Below are 20371 nucleotides of genomic sequence, written 5' to 3'. Positions count from 1 at the left end.
ATAACGAATGAACTCCCTCCTTTTAAACCTAGTGTAACTTGTCCTTGCTTAAACCCTAATTTGTTTCTTTAGATCGTATTGGCTCGGTATAAATGACTGCCGAATTTAGATCAAAAGTATTTTTTTCAAACACCTTCAGCGGCTAATTTGCACGTTTCTTTCTGACAGGGTTTAATTTCAAAGAATCGTGTAAGCCGAAAAATAAAATTATAATTATTCATCTGCTACACGAAGATGAAAATTGAAGCTGTCAATGGAAAATGAAAGCAGTAATGTAACTAACTATTCGTGCTTTACAGAATGTCTACAGAATCCACTACTGCAATGCATTGCAAACATTTCACTGGAAAGAAATATAAACGTTAAAATAATCCTGATTCTATCTCCCTGATAAATAAACGTTTGACTTGACTTTAAATTACGCGTATTTAAATTACAAATTTAACTGTATTTAAGATAGCGAACTGCTAGTTGAAATAAATAGCACCATTAGGTGCTGTAGTCAAAGTCGTTTAATTCAAAGGCTGTGTAGTAAATCGCATAGTATTTATTCGGTATTTTCTAAGGCACTAATACGTGCAATATCTAGATGCAGGTACGGTTACATCCTATTTAATATTTATATTCAAAAGATATCTATCTGAACGCTTTCAGTGTGTGGCATGAATTATTTTATAACTGCATTGAAGTTTTGATATAGACTGGAATTGAATACTCACTTGAAACTCCATTCGAATCGATATTGAATACACTATAATATTAATAATTTTATATCTTATTAATAATTTTCAAATGTAACGGGACTCAATATATTCAACGTAACGTTCTATTTTAAATTATTTTAGCCGAACATTATGTTCTATAAAATATGGGTAATAAAATATTACAGCGAATATTAAATTAATTGTCCTTTTTTTTTTAATAAAATGTTCGATTTTGAGGTTTATTCACGACTTAATGCTTTTGGAACCGAGACTTAAAGGTGGTCATAAAATACAGCAATGCAGCAAGCATGACACGGTAAATATAAAGTGAAGAATGCGTAAATAACGGTCTCACATTGTAAACGATTGCCGCCGCGTAACTAGCGGACGTATTAAGAAAAGACAAAATTACGAATACACGCGACCATAACTCTCGCAATTTACACCAAGAACACATAAAAACTAACAAGACGATATCGAATGCGATCTCGTTCGAGTCCGTGTGTGGTCCGATGTTAAAGAAAACAAGAAAACAGCGGAAAAGCCCTACATGCTTTCATACATAATGCATTGGAATCCGCGAGCTGGAGGTGTGAAAATGAGCGAATTGAATCGATCTTAAAAGATCATGATTTTTTTTTCAAACTTCAAACTTTTCAAAAAAAGCATATTTTTTTCTCTTAAAATGTTTCAAAACATCGTCTTTTCGCATAAAGAGTGTACAATTTAAAAAAAAAATTCAAAATTGAGTTAATATGCGGAATCATTTGGTATCATTAGTATTTTTCTCATAAATACTGCCAAAAGAACGTAGTATAAATTGAGTATTTTTTTTTTAATTTACCTATGTTTTGACTACTATTAACAAAATTAATACATAATTTTATCTTACTTTAAAAGATAGATAATGTAACTGGTAGAAAAAATTAAAAAAAATTATTGCAAAGATGATTAATATAATATTAAAAATATTACATGTTAAACCTTTAAAACACTCTCCTGTAAAATTAGTAAGTTTTGAGATTATACAGTTTTAATCCGAGAAGACGACTTCATCGCATCATTTATTCTCCAACAAATTCGAATTATTCATATATTTTAAAGGTGTCTTACTTAATTCTAATTAAGACACTTTTAAAATATATGAATAATTATATATATATAAATCATAATTATATATATATATATATATAAATAATAATTATATATGTATATATATATAAGAGGAAGATTGCCAACCAGGTGGACGGACATTGTCAAGGAGGCCACAAACACCAGCGTCCCGGGCGCCATTAAGCAAGCCGAATGCAGGCAACATTGGAAGAAGCTGGTGCAAAAACTGGACCAAGGTGGTCACGACCCTCAGTAATGAGGAAACGACAAAGAAGAAGAAGACACTAGATAAGTTACTAGTTCTATGAAAATTAGACTTAATAATTTCGTTAACGCTAAAAAGGGGTTCAATGAAATATTGCTTCTCAATTATACTTATTTCTATGCAACCAGATAAAATTCCATCCACAACATTATTATAATTTTCTGAAATCCTTCGAATACGATTCCCACAAGTAATATGCGCCAACATATTATGCATCCTCTAATCAATTCGACATAATATGGCAAAGTTAAATTTGCGTGAATAAACAATACGTATGCATTCCATTCATACACACGACTTATTTAGTTATTCGCGATACGATATTATGAGAATCTATGACATTCACCGATGTTCCTATCGTGTTTGCATAAAGAATAAGACACAGTATGTGGAATGCATCCGTGTAATATTCACATTCTGAGCCGTATGTAAAAACGAGAACTTACAACTAATATCGATCTATGCTATTTTGAAAATGTAAATATAAGATCCTTGCAATGAAATGTTGCGATACTAAATGTTTCTGAAGCCAAATCACCATTTTAAAATATTTTTCTTGATTATTGTTGGTCCTACTTAGCACCCCTTATCAAGGGTTTTTTTTATTGCTTATGTGGGTGGACGAGCTCACAGCCGACGTGGTGTTAAGTGGTTATTGAAGCCCATGGACATCTACAACGTAAATGCGCCACCCACCTTGAGATATAAGTTCTAAGGTCTTAAGTATAGTTACAACGGCTGTCTCACCCTTCAAACAGAAACGCATTACTGCTTCACGGCAGAAATAAGCAGGGTGGTGGTACCTACCCGCGCGGACTCACAAGAGGCCCTACCACCAGGTTGCATCGATTTTGATTAAATTTACTGAATAAAATAAAACTGGTGTATATTTTATAATGGCTACGACAGAAGCCGGCGATATAACATTAAAACCACATTTTTCATAACCAAGTGCAACCAGTATATGTTGAGCCTCTGTTGTCTCGTTTAAGATCGTGAACACAGGCATGTTTAGTTATATTTGTTCTCTTAAAAAATACGTATAACTATTCGTACTCTTAAAGCGAGTTTCGGAATAATTCTCCGATATTCACGCAACAAAAGACTAGGTAGATCAATAAATAACACAGAGAGGCATCTATTGACCCGTTCCAAAATGATAAATCTAAAAGCGCTATTAAAATGCAATAAAGCCACGTCTAAACGACAAACGTACAGCCTTCACTATTTCGCAGGCTAGACATGCATCAAGCCTTTCAATAATTCATACAGTATAAATAAAGTGAGGTCTTTTATACGCCCCCCGTGTAGACACATTTTTCACTCGACATCCCGAATGACAATAGGGACATAAATACGAACCTGTTGCAACGTACCTACACAAATAATTCATTGTGCTAAAATGAGATATTGCAATGGGAATCTGTTCAATTTGTTGTCATATCATCGGTGTGTTCCAGAAAAATCCACGTAACTTTAGAATCTGGTTATGTTACATATTAGTAAGCTGAGAATCTATACTAATATATAAATCTGCAGTAGTTTTTACGGATGTTCCGTTATAACTACTGAACCATGAATCCGATTGACTTGAAACTTGGTATCCATGTAGAAAATACATATACTTAATGGATAGGCTAATATTTATACAAGCGTTGGACTCCCTACACCATTTTTGGGGGCGTTAATGATGAGAATATTTGTGGGGGTGCGAAATAATAATGTTAATTTTAAATGGCCAGCGAAGCGGACAGGTACAGCTAGTATTTTTATAAGAGTTTGTAACTACGTATTAGTAATTTTTAGTGTTCAAACGAAGGATCGCAGATATGTACTGATTTATGATTGTTAAATTTTGACAGTTAAGTGATATTGACGCAACTTACGATTGACGTGATTAATGTAGTAGGGCCCGATCTGAGGATCGTAGGCCTCCTCCCAGCCAAGCGGCAATTCATTGCCAATGCAGTCCGCGAACGTTTGTGGCTTTGTGTATCTGAAACAATGAGATTTATTCTATTAATTCTGAGAAATATTTGACACGGAACTGACTTTGCAAACTGGGCGGCGGCATTACAGAAACGGACTGATTTATCTAGAAGTTGAAATGCGCCTTGTGTTCTACATGAGGACGCTCTAATAAAAGTCAGTAAAATGTTACATAAGTTTAAAACTAGACGATGACCGTTTTTTTTTTTTTGATAACGCCATCTTGTTGTGTCTTTAAAGCGGTTAGTTGCTCTCAATTAAGAAAAATAGTATTATAATTAGCCAATAGATGTCGGGAAGAGTTGATTATTGAAAACACGAATAAAACAACATTTTCTGAAAATAAATCGTAGCTAGATCGATTTATCTACCCCGAAATCCCCTGTACTACTAAACTTTATGAAAATCGTTGGAGCCGTTTCCGAGATTCAGATTATATATATATATATTAATATACAAGAATTGCTCGTTTAAAGGTATAAGATTAGAATTTCTACATTAAATCTACATAAAAAACTAATCTTTTATTTCTCCAGGGTTCCCACGAACGCACAGGGGCGAACCAATTAACTCGCACCGAAAACTATCATTAAATCAAAAACAAAAATGCGTACCCCTGTTATTACTACAGCTTTTCGACCGCGTAATGTCTGCTAGTTCGGTAATAGGTGATGGAGCTTCGAGTTACTGATACTCTTGTGTTTAAACTCGGGACATTATAACGATAAAATCATATTATGTAATAATTATTTTATGTACCTACTATTTATTTCTAATTCAATGAAATCATAAACCATGGTTTTACATGAAAATTCTGCTACGGGCATTGATAGATTGCTTGGATGGTGGACGAGCTCACAGCCCACCTGGTGTTAAGTGGTTACTGGACCCCATAGACATCTACAACGTAAATGCGCCACCGAACTTGAGATATAAGTTCTAAGATCCCAGTATGATTACAACGGCTGCCCCACCCTTCAAATCGAAACGCATTACTGATCTTGAGTTGTTAGGTCTACTGCGGAGGCGCTCGGGCAGTTAGCAAATCCCACCCCTCCTGGCTGAACCTTTGCTCGCCCACCTGTCCTGGTAAAACTGGAAAGGCCTCCGGGCCACCAATCATCTCTCAATCATAAAAAAAAGTCTTATTCTTTAGGCCATGACGACTTCAATTAGATTAGAAATGAGAAATCGCAACCCTAATGAACTATAATTGTTGTGGATAGAGCCGGAGCACGGATCGTCAAGACGTTTTTTTTTTTCGATAATATGCAAGTCGTGGCGGAATAATTAGTGGCGGCCGCTGGTACAGGAGCTCGATCGCGGCAGGGCGTGGTGCGGTGGCGCCAGCGACTTGCTCCACTTGACTCGTGCAAGTTACGATCATGATTCACAAGACTCGTCCAACAACAAGAAGCGAACTCTCGTTTCCGATAGTGACGAAACCGAGCGGCGCGGCGGCGCGTCTCATACGCATCCCGCTTAACGGTTTTCGTGACTTTTAATAAAGCATTTATATGGTAGTCGGCTATTAAATAAGATTCTTCGGTTAATTGCCGATTTTATGTGCAGTTTCGCGTACGCGAGTATTATTTTAGAGTTGACGTATTTATGTGTACTTGCGTGATTCAGGGTTTCGTATTGTGAAGTTTTTTACTACTATGTTTCGATTTTTATTTTCTCATTCTCAAAATTAGGTCAACCGTTATATTATTTCATTAATTCAAAAATAATTTTAAGCCTTGCAGTGTATGAAAAAAATTTAACTTAAACGTAATAAAGCATTTATATGGTAGTCGATTATTAAATAAAATTATTCGGTTAATTGTCGATTTTATGTCCAGTTTCGCATACGCGAGTATTTTTTAGAGTTGACATATTTACGTATAGTGACGTGATTCAGAGTTTCATATTATGAAGACAGTTATGAAGTTTTGACTTCTATGTTTCGATTTTTATTTCCTCTTGGTCAAAATTAAGTAACTTCATTAATAATAATTTCAAACCTTGCAGTGTATGAAAAAAAAAATTTAAACCTATTAAGGTTTAACTTTTCATTATTAATTTGTCAACTTAAATTTTATACTTAATCAAATTAATTGAATAGTGGGTGGCGTCGTTGTAAAGGGCGAGCCCTGAATGGGAATTTGTGAATCCTTCCGCACGGCTACCGAATGCCGGGTAGATAGAGCGCCCATTTCAAAACACGGTCGCTCGTGAGGGGGATAGAGGGCGCGTGCTTGTGCGCATCCAATGCGGGAGCGGGACCGCGACACCCAAACCATAAGTGTAAAAGAGATAGCCCGAGAACACAATGTTGCTGCTGCATGCTCGATCGGCAAAACCTGTCCTGTCAGCGTGTTGTCAAGACGACTCGGGTTCTTGGAAACGGTGACCCGTGTCACGGAATTCCTAGCGCACACATACGACCCGACGCACACAAACTGCGTGCGCAACGTTAATGCTGATTAAATATGAGGCTTTTTTTTCTGTTTGCGAATTCACTAAAGGGAAACCTGGTAACCTAAATACAAAATCAAGGTGACCTTTGATAACGTAGGTTTGTTAAACAAGTGCTTTTGTTACTGTGCTGTTAGGTACTGTGCTGATGCTGATGATAAAGAATTTGCTGCGAACACCTCGGACATTATTTAGGCTTCCTTGGCTCAGTCTTGCCGACTTTCATACGCGACAGTGACCACTTAAGATAAGATGTGCCGTAATCTAGTTTGCCTTCGGCGTCTATAAGTAATTAAAAGCGTTAAACGCATTAGGCAATAACTACATTCTGATTGAAATATCTGAATTGTAATCTAACCGTGACAATTAAATACATGCGTATGAGCTATGTATCTATATAGCATACAAAAATATCACGATCATATCAGTCAATTCCTTTACGTTATCAATGAAATCGTATTAGGAAAGTTTTATAAGGCAATGTTATTTGCGACACTGAAAGGTCGCATTCCATAGATATCATATTTTAGGCAAAGGATTTTTATCTGATAACGAACGAACACGGCGCGGCGTTGCGAAGTCTTTAATAACCTAAAACAAAGATTTTTTTTTAATATTGGCATCACGCGGTTTGCGTAAAACAAAGAATTGTATATATACCAAGCAGATAGTTAGAAAAATAACGTAAAATCCCGCTATGACACTAAAAGCTGTTTGATTACTGGTGGTAGAACGGCGGGTAGGTACCACCACCCTGCCTATTTCTGCCGTGAAGCAGTCATGCGTTTCGGTTTGAAGGGCGGGGCAGTCGTTCTATCTTTAATTGAGACCTTAAAACTTATATCTCAAGGTGGGTGGCGCATTTACGTTGTAGATGTCTATAGGCTTCAGTAACCACTTAACACCAGGTGGGCTGTGAGCTCGTCCACCCATCTAAGCAATAAAAAAAAGATTATGTAAATTAACAAATTAAAAGTGTTACAAATACCTACATCTGAATACGAAATTACTGTTTACGACCTCTAACATTGTACCCATTTTGTTACAAATACTCACTTCCTCAATTAAGACGGATATAAGGACATACGAAGTCCGCCAAAATAATTCAAGTTGCATTGCTTGTCAAAGAAATGAAAGATCGAGATAATATTTACAAACATTGAAAATAAAAACCTACAGAACCCGCCGACGCTAAGGCACCTTGCAATGAGTACAAACTTTTGACACTAACTTCTATATTATGACGTTTTTCTTATTTTAAAACGTTTCTGTTCATCGTCTTATCTCTATTGTCCTTTCATAACCTCATTTGTTATTTTCAAGCAAACAAAAGTTTTTTATTATTGGACGGTCAAACGAAACCGCAGTTGTAAAATTCCACACTTAAGGATTTACTTGAAATTCGAAACAGCACTAAATGATGCAACAAAGTAGTTGTAAAAAAAAACATGGTATCGATTAATGAAAAAACCTTAGCAGACGCATTAATACTATTTTTCTGGAAATCGTATTTTTCTCATCGACTTACTTTAGTAGCTTTAAGATTTTAGACAAGGGATAGTATTATTACTAGTACCTAATGACGCTTGCCTATATTAACTCAAAATGTTATGATTAAAAAAAAAGGTTTGATTGAAATGCGTCATAGATCGAGTTAAAATCTTACTGTATTGCAATGCCATCTATTGATTCTCGTTAAAATTAAATTCCGATTGCGCTCAAACCGTGCGAGTGGATTACGTTGCTTTCATGCGTCTCATTGTTCCTCAAACTTTATCAATAGTTGTAACTCTTCCATTTTCATTATATTTATGGAGTTCTTTTTTTATTTATTTGGTGAGTGGTTACCGTCGCCTTTGGATTTCAGCCAATGCCAGGGGCAGAGCCAAGTCGCTGCCTACCGTTAAAATTCAATGCATATACAGTGCTTCATAGGCTGGGTTTGTCAATTAGGTACTACTACATTATTATTACAAAAACAACTCAGTTATATTCTATCCTCAAATTTGTGATGCACTTCGTAAGCACTCCTCGTTTTCATTCGAAAATGGCGCGTCAGAAGGCCAATGTACCGTCAGTCAGAATCCGCAAATAGCACGGAGAAGGTTGCTGCCCGGTTTGGAATATTTTGCTAAATGCCCCTGCAGAATTCACGCCTTGACTTAGATGCCCTTCATGTCTCTCGTTTCTTGAAGGTAATACGTTTATATTTATGTACGCATTCCATAGATGCGGCTGAGAAACTGGACAGCGAGAACGTGAATAACTCGATAAGTGATCATGGCTTGTTAGCTCTGTCACTAATCCTTTGTCATACTTATATTAAAATAAATAGGTACCTACGTTAGCTAATTGGACTTCCAATAATATAAATAGCATTTAACATGAATTGTGACCAAATCCTGGATTACGACAAACATGGAGCACGTCTGGTCGGAGTCGGTGCCACGCTGTCTCACACATATCGGTCGACCGACAGACGGACACGCACACCTAACTAATGCTCTATAAATACCGCCAGGGAAATATTTTAATCCGGATGGCCCGTTTAATGTACATTCCATGGACTTCGGAACATTCTCGACTTTTTGTTTTTTTTTCGTTTCACTCGATCACTCCAGAAGAGGGCAACGTCCCAGTTAAATTTTAGTTCAGTGTAAGACAATCTGTCATACGAAACTGTGTCAATAGTCACGGTTAAGGATAATAATGTTAGGTGAACAGCCTGGGCCTTCCAATGACTAAATACTTACGACATGATATCACTTAAAACAAATACATCTACTTACGGAACGATAAACGCACTAGTCTCACATAGGCGGAGATTATAATCTTGGTGATGTCCAAAATAGGAGAGGTGTTAAGGGTCAATGTGATTTCCTCGCGCATACCAAACCGCTGACGTGTAGTATAATAACGCACTTAAAATCAAATTATATACACGGGCTGCAATGGATTCGTCGAAGCACGACGACCGGATGATCCGATACGTGGACATAAAACTCCGAGGCGAACATTAAAAGGAGTCGCACATGTAAACATTCTTCGGGGCTTGCGTCATGTCCAATCACCGAATTTATCAGCCAAATTGCAGTGATCGTTCGAAAATGGTAATTATGTGGCGTTGGTAAACGCACAACCGGGCAGCAAATGTGATGCTATGACGTCACGTTATTCGATCATTAACAAACGACATTCCGACGGCTAGTGTGAGCCGTGTTGTTGAGAAGCATGTCACGTCATACGTCCAAGGTCTCAGGCGCGTCTTGGGATTTGAAAATGTTGTCAACTAAAGCGCGTCAAGTGTTTCAATGAAACCACAGAGGTTTATTTTCTTTTTTAAATCCTGTGGTCCCATTAATTTTATATGAGTTATTATCCAAACACATTAAACATCAGAGCGAACTGAATTCCGAACGTAAATTAATTCAGGCTCAAGTAGGTGTGCACGCTTATTAACGCGAGCTAGAATCGATTGAATTGAATTTGGCGTCGTCTTAGAATGTTGCACGCTGTCTGTAGAAGTGACGGACGGACGGACAGCGAGTTGCATAAACATTGAATATATAGGGTTTCCGTTTGAATCACGCCGCATACCGGGCGCCTTCGTCACGCCAGCAAGCGGCGCGTGCGACACAATATTATGACTATCACGACTTTACTCAATATTCGATAACACGACAGACTCAGACAATCTATATGAATAACACGCATTCATCAGCGTCTTCATTATTATTTCCATATGGAAATGTAGGTAATACAAATAGTTAATTATAGTAATCTTGTAACACAACAATGAGCACTCTCTCGCACGTCGTAAGGTCTATAATTGACTACTAAATACACGCTCAGAACAGAAGAAAATGATAAGAAACTCAAAAGGACCCTCAGTTTCAAAATAAATTAACTTAATAGAATTATAGTGTATCGATATCAATGGAAATACAATTTCAAATAAAACTCAACATTATAATGATATATGTATTTTTAACTCGGCAGAACCTAAATGTTAATGAACACTTCTTTCAAATGTTTTCTAATCCCAAAAATGAATTCAAATAAAAATAAACTTTAACAACAATTATGATTAGCCATCAAAATCATTAGTCAAAATGTTCCAGGCGATAAAAATATTGAATTATATTAATAATAATTACTTACTCGAATTCCATAATTTGCGGGAAATGTTGCTATACTCTACCTATACAAGTTTGTAACGTTTGCAGTAAAACTCAGACTGCACAAATGATACTTTCCCAATGGTAGTATTGTAGAAAGTCAGTTACTATGTACTACAGAGTGATGCCATTCGCAAACCGGAAAATTATGATTAAACACGATTCAAACGGGTCATCATCAATGTCCAAGCAAATGAATGGAAAACGCATACATACATACGCGAATGTTTCTTCAACAACAAAAACTTCCTCAATCCTATTGTTTCGATTTCGAACGGACCAGTTCCAACTAAATGTTAATGACAACGTTTTTTTTTTTTTCAAACATTCACTCATTTAGCACTGGAATTACAACGTAATTTAAGAGCAAAATGATGTTGGAGTATTACAATCGATCGGTGTCTATAGGGTCACAAATTTCGTAATGAATTTGCTAGTGTGCCTACGAAACGAGGCAGCAGCGAGTACCTACTTATTTGAATGAAATATTATACTGCCAATGTTGTCGCATACTTTTGCCCACGCCCAAACAACATTTGTGACAATTTGTACTTACATTAACATTTGAAATCAAGGATTTATGCTCTGACCTTCCATGTTGCCTGAAAAAACTCGATTGTCTAATTGTTTTAATGACTACGTTTGAGAAATTACATAGAAGCTTTAAAGTAGGTAAGTAATTAAAATACATTCGGCTTTGAATAATCACTAACTCATTTTATTAAGCCTGTTTAAATAGTTGTAAATTAGCTCGCCCTATCTTGTTTGAAAATAGAACCGTAGTTGTTGGCGCTAGCTTTAAAATGTCACTTATTGCCTTCTTGCGCATTAGTATAATAGCCGGCAAACTTCTTGAGCATTTGTTGACGTAGTGGGGGTAAGTTTGCGCATGGTACATTCACGTGCAAAAACATTATTTACTCTGCGTCATAATGCAATTAAATTATTAAAATCAACATATGTATTTATTTATATATTTATTAGAACATCAACAAAAAATATAGGTTAATAATTGTAATAATTTAATCTTGGGGTAAAATAGATATTCCTTCTATTAAGTCAAAACTAGAGCTGTTGCCAAGTCTTCGTTCAGTTGAAGCGAAGCTGGTATTTGTAATTTTTTTTTCGTTATCATAATCTTGACCATTATCATCATCACTGTTTTCATCACCCGAGTCGCCATCATCGTGATAAGTCGACATAGGGCTCATCGGTGTAGTTTACGACTCGGTCGGTTCGATCTTCTTTTTTGTCTATAATTAATTATTTTTTGAAGATATTCGATTCGTAGTAATCGAATGTTACTTTTTTCAATTACCAGCTTCCGATTATTTTCTGTTTTTTTTTTCCATCTGAAGCCTAGCTCTTTCATAATTCGTCGTAAACTTCATTCCGAGCCATTAAAATGTATATCTTCTTTAAAATTTTCGAAGCCTTTCTACGGTACGGAGTTTCGCTGCTTGTTATGTAGTTATTATGATTACATCTTTTTATTACAGATTGAACGAAACTATCCATTCCGGTAACTTTCTTCTTCCCTGATCTTTTCTTACCCGGAGTCCCAAGCACGATGAGCAAGCCAGAGCCTTTAGCTTCGTTAATAATGCACCTAACAGTACTCACTGATGTTTTTGTTGCTTCCGAAGTCTGTTTTACTTTTTCCATAATATCATTCTTCCCCTGTTTTATAATGAAGCAATATACGTCGTACACAATTTTTCTACCCTTTCTTTTGAATACTACACCAGTTTGTCGCGGCATAGTGTATTTTTTATAAAAAATCAACAAACACTCAACAAATAGCAATGGCAACAAAGTCAACAAGCAATTATAACAAAATATAACTTAACGATTAATAACGATAGACTTTTCACTGTACGCAAGCGTACTTTTGGGAGCAAGCGGAACGAAGGCGCGGTGCGGGACGCAAGGTTCGACTGATCTACCAATAACGCGCTCGATACGATTTCCCCTGCCGTCGCGCCTCACCCTCACCACCAAAGTGATCTAAAATTCGGTTCTGCGCAGTCAAGGTCATTTGCTCACGATGTTTGCCGGTTACTATACTGTTTTATTTAACGGGTGCTAGCTACCTTCCTTTTTGAAAAAAGAGTTCCCAAAATTTGCAATAGAAGCAATTGAAATATACAAACATAGCTTTAGGTTTAGCTAGTGGAATCGAGCAATAAGTTTAGTAAAAAAAATGGATTCAAGAAAGTCATGCGAGATCTTGAATGTCGGCACCGGTCGTCTAATTCCCGAGGTGACACTCAAAAACGGTCTTAGAAGAGGAATAGATTTCTCTGCTAGCACCCTGTAGTCTACCTGTTACTAGCGTTCGCAACTACCCGAAAATCACTAAAATTAAAATGTCCACTTTATTTGGAAACCATTAAATAATGTAAATAGCCGCAAATGTTTAAACCAATTTATGACCCTTATTCAATTATTTTAAGACTAATTTCGTTTAAAAATGAACTTTCTTTAATGGATATACAACAACAACAGCGAATAATATCGTTTATTGGACACTTTTAAGCCGCATAGCGGTAAAGAATCGATTTTTTCGTCATACCAATTCGAATCGCACGTTTTACTGTGGACATTAAACAGTCACAAACCTTTACGGATAGGAAACGTTAAATAGGCAACATTCTTTAGTAGACGACGTCTGGGCGTCCTCCGACGGTTAATCAAATAGTCTTATGCAAATCAAGCAAATACTTATTCGAGTTTATGACCAGTGGACTATCGTATCGACGATTTATCAACAGTCCGTACATGGACGGGCAAACGCAAACAAATTCCATCTTAACATTCCGAAGCTCGCTGTGTCGACACAAGATATTTTGTAAGTTTATCGTGCCAACTTTTTATCGGGTGGTTGTGGTACGGCACGCATTAAACTTACACGGGCAGCAGAGCGCTAATGTACAAAAAAGCAACAACAACAATAAAGAAACGTCCTGTGTTATAAATGTAATGAAAAAGTCGTTGGCAGTATGTAAACAACTACTATATGACAATGACGACAAGCAAGATAAGCGTGGAATGCCAATTTCGATTAGAAACGAGAGCAGTACGACTTTTATCGCCTACTTATGTAGATAAATTTAAAACATGCATATTTTCAAACCAATTTTCAGTATAACGACTAAGATAACATATTTTATTTTAATTCAATTTACAATTCGAATCCATTTTAAAACATTTAGGTTTAGTTTTAATTGTGTATTATTCTTCGCATTCATAGCTTTATTTTGTAGTGGATTTCGTTTCGTATTAATATTTTTCGTGATTCCAATCACGTAAGTATTCATTTTAATCTCTACACAGAGTTTCGAAACATTTCCTAATTTATCAACATAATCATTTTACAAATAATGATACATCAGACATTAAACGACAACTTATGATCTAAGCAGCGTTATATCAGAATAAATTTGACGACCGAAATCGAGCTTACCATATTATCTTTCGTAAACCAGTATATTAATATTTACCACATGAATTATAAGCGAGACAGTAACGATTCGATAGTGAAAATCTATGGCGTGTTAACTTCAGTTATATAATGCATGACTATATACGTACATAATCAAATTTAAAAGCGTGTTAATATGAAAATACATCCGGCGAATGTTAGTAGCGTTGGACGATTGAGCGGAGCCGACACGCGTCTAGACTCTAGTCGTAGAAAATCACCAAGGACATATTTATTTGAGTGGAATGCGTAGAATAAACAATGTACGGTATTTCTCGTTCATTCGCCGCCATTCGCCGCACCCTGCAATATCTCTGCGACGTTTGACCGAACCATAAAAACTAAACATTAAATACATTTCAGTAAACTTTACGATAATTCCACAAAGTACGCTGACTATGTTAATTATTTTATCATACTTGATTTCTTACCAGAAATAAACTTAATTATTTTTTGATTGCATAAATGGGTGATCGAGCTCACAGCCCACCTGGTGTTAAGTGGTGACCGGAGCCCATAGACAACCACAACGTAAATGCCGCCACCAACCTTGAGAATATGAGTTCTATGGTCTCAGTATAGTTGCAACGGCTGCCCCACCCCTTAATACCGAAACGCATTACTGCTTCACGGCAGAAATCGTCAGGGTGGTGGTACCTACCCGTGCGGACTCACAAGAGGTCCTACAACCAGTAGAAAAAATATAAATTCAAATACAAATATACTACATATAATCTATATATATAAAAATGAATTGCTATTCGTTAGTCTCGCTAAAACTGGAGAACGACTGAACCGATTTGGCTAATTTTGGTCTTGAATTATTTGTGGAAGTTCAGAGAATGTTTAAAAGGTAGATAAATATGAAAATGGTCGAAATTAAATAAAAATAACAATTTCGTTTTCCCTTTGATGTGTCCCCCGTCGAACGGATTCCTTTTGTTTGTTTTAAGTTTATTTTATACAAAAGTTTAGGTCTTTTATTTATCGATTGAGGCACTACGAAGTCTGCCGGGTGAGCTAGTAGATAAATGGTTATTTCAATACAACGTAATGATATACATACAATGAAACTAAGAAATAGACATGTATCTTTGGTTCTAATGAAAATGCTTCGCAGTAAAGTGCCCAGCCCGGTTTACGTTACGCTTGGAAGACCCGAGGATTGTCTTAAGCGTGGGAAGTACACACTCCAGTTACACGATCTCGTGTATATACCAAATTACGACTTAATTGAAAAGATTAATAATACCTACAACGACTTTAATGTGATCATTGCCCGTCTGTATCCCATTTTTATTCTATCAGCCATCCAAATAAATGAGAAACCTGTATAATAGATATGATTTCGCGAAACTGGTCACACAAGAAAAATATACCATTTAATTTACTATCGAGACATCCATACGGCGATCGTAAATTACATTATTGCATTCCATTTGAATGTCCCCTTGTGGATCCCACATGTGCGTATCAACTACATGCAGATTTCACTCGTAATGTGGAATTATGAGCTATCAACAGAATGCAATGCGTCGGTATGTGAAGCTAGCTACGTACGTACCTAGCGAAACCGCATTCAACCGATACAATTAAGGTAATAAACACCGGCGAATGACGGTATTTAAGTCCCCACTCGCTCCTTAATGGACGCTATCATTGTCTTCCCTGTTCCCGCAATCAGTTTTTCCTACTCACAATACGTAGCCGTGAACCTTCTGTATAATCTAGTTTTTGCTGTTACGCCCCTCCTCATCTAGTTACAGCGTACCTACGTGTCACACTTGTCTTGCCGTATCTGCGAAAACCGCAGAATACACATTCGCACGCAACTCGTTAATACGAAGGCGTTTGATGATTTTCGAACAGGGACGCGACGCTATAAAGATTTTTACCTCATTAAAACAGTCGCGTATTGAAAATTCAAGGGCGATTATTTCGTTATAAACGACAGTCGGCCCGACTCCGAAGCGAGACTTACATGTGCCTGGAAATTGCTCGTTCTAGCGAGCCAACATTCTTGAGGTAGGTAGATAATTGCATTCCGACAAAAGTACGCGGGGCATTTAACTGCGTAACGGACGTGAGGGAGCATTTTTCATAGTATTACGTTTAAGTTGAACGTATAAGGTTAATAACGTCGTATGCGCAAGACTTGGCCGGTTTATTTTTAGAATTAATAAATTGGTTTAGTGGCTCGGTTTATTGTGTGCGCGTTTCGCACATGTATGCATGTAGACCGAGTGACATCCGCGGTGGCTTCGCTGAGCGCGCTGAATTCTAGGTCAATTTTGACTGTCGTTGCTCTTTTACCCATCCACTTAGCATTCTTTTTAAAACAATACGTTAAGTAGGTGGTGCCGTGTCGTTTCGTCTATTGAAAAGAATTGCTATAACATTAACGAAAACTGAGGCAAAATTCAGACAAAAAAAATCGATTATCGCGCAAATGCGAGTCGGCGTTCAAATATACGAATCTGATAAAATTCAATTACAAATAAACAAAAAAAAAGAAAAAGAATTACGATATGCTAAGTTGGTTACCACGTCTCGAATGTCGTTCTGTAATGTAGACCGCGCGGAATGCAATTCGCCAAAACGTTCAATAAAAATACAACTTTATGTTTCCTGTGTCCACAACGAATTTTATCGTGATGTCAATGTACCTCGGTATACCTACTTACATATAATATATGTCTAACCCTGATCCTCATTAATTTAAGCGTTCCTTTTCTATTGACATTACAACACAAATAAATATATTTTAATGCAGTACAACTATAGTAGACATTTGCAGGATAAAATTGATATTAGATACTCTTTAAGGTACCTCAAACACCTTCTTATTTGTGCTGACAATGTGATGCAGTTTCTATCGTTTTTAACAATTAAAAAAATGTTTGTCTGTTATTATGAAAAGTGAATATAATTTTGTTCTATCAAAGTTTTGATGGTTTGACTATGTGCACCCGCAGGTCCACCTGAGTTAAATTTCAATAAATAATATGAACAAACTTTCATTACTGGCTCACTTTACAATAGTCTGCATTTACTCTTAATTTGATTTCTCTGGCTTCTATTATTCTTGTCAGATCTTCTAATGTAGATTCAAATTTTAAGGCGAATAATAGGCTTACATACCATCAAAACTTCAAACATCAAAGTCAGCGGTTACGTAGTTTTTGCGTAATGCACGAACAAATGAAAATCGTTTAGGTATTTAAGGTTTTGTATATGTATAGACAAATCGATGTAAGCATGTCATTGTATCTATCGATAGATCGATCTAAGCATCGTCAAGAGCAATATTTTAAGACAATTTATTAATGTAACTCGTCAGGTATGTATATTATACCCATAACAGCCACGAAGAATAGTAGCAGACATGATCGGTATTTAATAGGGTTGTGTTGTGCAGCACCTGCACTTCGACGTCGTTGTGAAGGGGGTGTGGGGAAACGGCAGTGGGGTACGCGGGGGTATGCAGCTTTAGAAAGGCGCGACCATCGCCGCAGGCCCGGGCCGCATTCTACGGCCTGTCATTCACACCGCGCGACTTGCCTATGCATTGCATTCCATCTCCCACCGCGTACTCCACGCACTGCCCTCATAGGAACACACGCACACTACACCACTACCTGACACTCCTAGTTCTAACGAACCACTTTCGTTCGAATTATCATCAACAAAATATTTTGTTGTACCAACCGTTTAGCTAAATGTAAATAATGTTAATGTGGATTAGGCCAGTGGCCTAATTTAAGCGTTTTTGTTAAAAGTCTGTTCACATGTCCTCAGAATACAACAAAGAGTTAACACAAATTCCAAAGGATAACAAATGATAACCATAATTTGTGTTAAACTCATTTGTTGTCACTGAATTGTGGAATGTCGTGTGAAATCGAGGTTATTGCGCATTCTCTTCACTAGAGCGCAGTAGCGTCGCGACGAGAATACAGTTTGTTTTTCATGATTTATTCTATTTTAGAGCTATTATTAACACTTCTAGCTTCTCTACCATTCAGTGCACCTTTCGGCCCTTTGATCAGTACTCTAAAATGTTTCATTCTAATGTAGAAAACATTATAAATCACATTGGAATGTAAAGTTTTGACATGGGGCTCTTACGGGTTAACACTTCTCTTTGGGAAACTTACCTGTCTCGCGGGTCGATCCACGTCGTTTTTCTGTTGTTATGATCGATGAAATAAAGTTTTCCGTCAAAGTCCCTTGCATAATCCCATCCGTCGGGCAAGGGCATCTCACCGTTTCGTCTCCTTGGCATATTTCACTGATTAAATCCATTCAAACGAGTAACGAAGCACACTCGCGAACTAGCTACACGGCCATGTTGAATACCTCATTACGAGGTGTGACGTCACGCGGGATCAGCCAATGGCGGCGAAGGGTCCCCACGATGGAATGCGGCGCGTACGCGAGAGCGAACACACGAAGCGGTTCCGTACGTCACTCGAACGACAATAACAACGCTAACGACCGCACCACGCGAGCCCGCGGCGCTGACTGAACCCCACCGCCGCGCCGCCACGTTATCACAGCGCATGATAATATTCACTACCAGAAGGTAACTCCTGGTGGTTAGATGCATTCCTTAACCACCTATTGTTTACATTACATGGTCTACTACCGTCTGATACAACGTACGCGACGCGGATACTGCAAAGCCAGCTCGCTGTATGCTAAAAGTACGTGTGTATTTGCAGTGTACCCATTGAATCTATTTACGATTCTACTGTATAAATATGTTTACTCGAGTATGTATGTATAGACTACATACAATGCATTCCGTACCGTAGATTTGAGATACTTACAATACACTGGTATCTACAAGTTTAAACATGATTTAAATACCTGCCTATTTTATAGGTGTAATACCAACATAAAAAACGTAAAATTCTGATTATGATGCATACATTAAAGCAAAATACATTTATTCTTAATAGCTTGACGACTGTCACGTAAAAAGGTTTCCAGTAAACAGGATAATGATGAAGGTCCACAGCTCATTACATTACCTACATAATTTTGTTCATCAAATTGACCGTGGAGATTGGAATAGAGACTCTGTTCAAGCCTAGAATCCTCAGAGCTGTGAAAATGTAGATTACGTTTTACTGTGGTTTTATTTTTTAATTTGATTTTATAGAACATTCAAGTTTTTATTTTTTATTTTAAAGCTACCCAGAAAATTTCGTTGAAAATGATGCTAATATTTTTTGAACGTCGTGAAATTTTGAAATGTGTTGAATACATGCGTTTTTTTTGTTCCAATCGGCTTTTTTACTGTCACGCTATGAGAATTGCATGTGGAATGTAAAACTAATGGAATAATATCCAATTCTGTACCGTACCTATATAAAAATAATATGTATAAGTGTAGGTATCTTCGGCAGACGAGTAAGCCATGACGATTTATGACGATGACCTCAACAACACTAAAACTGCCATACCTTGCTACCTCTGCTAAAACTAAAAACAGTGGTAAGTACGGATCCTCAAAAGTATAATAGTTTAATAATAATTATGAAAGCGGTAGTTACCGTACTTATGGACGCAGAGGGGCTGCTCCTTCTTTTCTTTTTTTAGCACCCTTGTAGGCAGACGGGCATACAGCCTACCTGATGGTGAGTAGTTAGCGTCGCTCACATATTTCAGCAATTCCTGGGGCAGAGTCAAGTCGCTGCCTACCGTTAAGTACTTTCCATAAGTGTCGTTTGAATAATTCATGATATCAGAGGTAAGAATAGTATAATAAATGAATATGATTTTTTGATTATATAGATGGGTGTACGAGCTCATGGGTAACTTGGTATGAAGTGGTCATCAGAGCCCATAGACATTAACAACTTAAATCCCACCATCAACTTTGAGGCATGAGTTCTAAATCTCAGTCTTTACAGTACAACGGTTGACCCACCCTTCAAACCAAAACGCATTACTGCTGTATGGCAGAAATAACATTCTCAAAATGCTATCAAACGTATAATAATAATTTTAAATTGTTTCGTTAAATAACGATCACCGATTTAATTGATCGATAATCTTTTTCCAATGCAATGAAAACTATTTGCTCGTTCTATGTATGTTGGGAGTTTTAGAAATGATAATCATTTTTTTAGAACCAGATTTTTTTTTTATTTTTTTTCTTTATCTTGCA

The 20371-nt window shown here is 36.9% G+C and overlaps 1 protein-coding gene and 1 long non-coding RNA gene across 2 annotated transcripts in view; one reads left to right on the top strand and one right to left on the bottom strand.

Moving 5' to 3' along the window:
* kibra (WW and C2 domain containing protein kibra) overlaps positions 1-18837 on the bottom strand; it is an 84291-nt gene extending 65454 nt beyond the window's left edge. Inside the window, exons 1-2 of the mRNA XM_028173082.2 lie at positions 18351-18837; positions 3969-4078 (exon numbers count right to left, since the gene is read on the bottom strand). Of these exons, the coding sequence (XP_028028883.2) occupies positions 3969-4078; positions 18351-18478 (238 nt within the window). The 5' untranslated portion in view covers positions 18479-18837. The remainder of the gene's footprint in view (positions 1-3968; positions 4079-18350) is intronic.
* LOC149499584 (uncharacterized) overlaps positions 1-20371 on the top strand; it is a 138304-nt gene that overhangs the window by 52339 nt on the left and 65594 nt on the right. The gene's annotated exons all lie outside the window — the stretch shown is intronic.

The sequence above is a fragment of the Bombyx mandarina genome, chromosome A1, assembly GCF_030267445.1.
Source record: "Bombyx mandarina strain Sakado chromosome A1, ASM3026744v2".
Classification (NCBI taxonomy): domain Eukaryota; kingdom Metazoa; phylum Arthropoda; class Insecta; order Lepidoptera; family Bombycidae; genus Bombyx; species Bombyx mandarina.
This window is presented reverse-complemented; position numbering and strand designations above follow the sequence as displayed.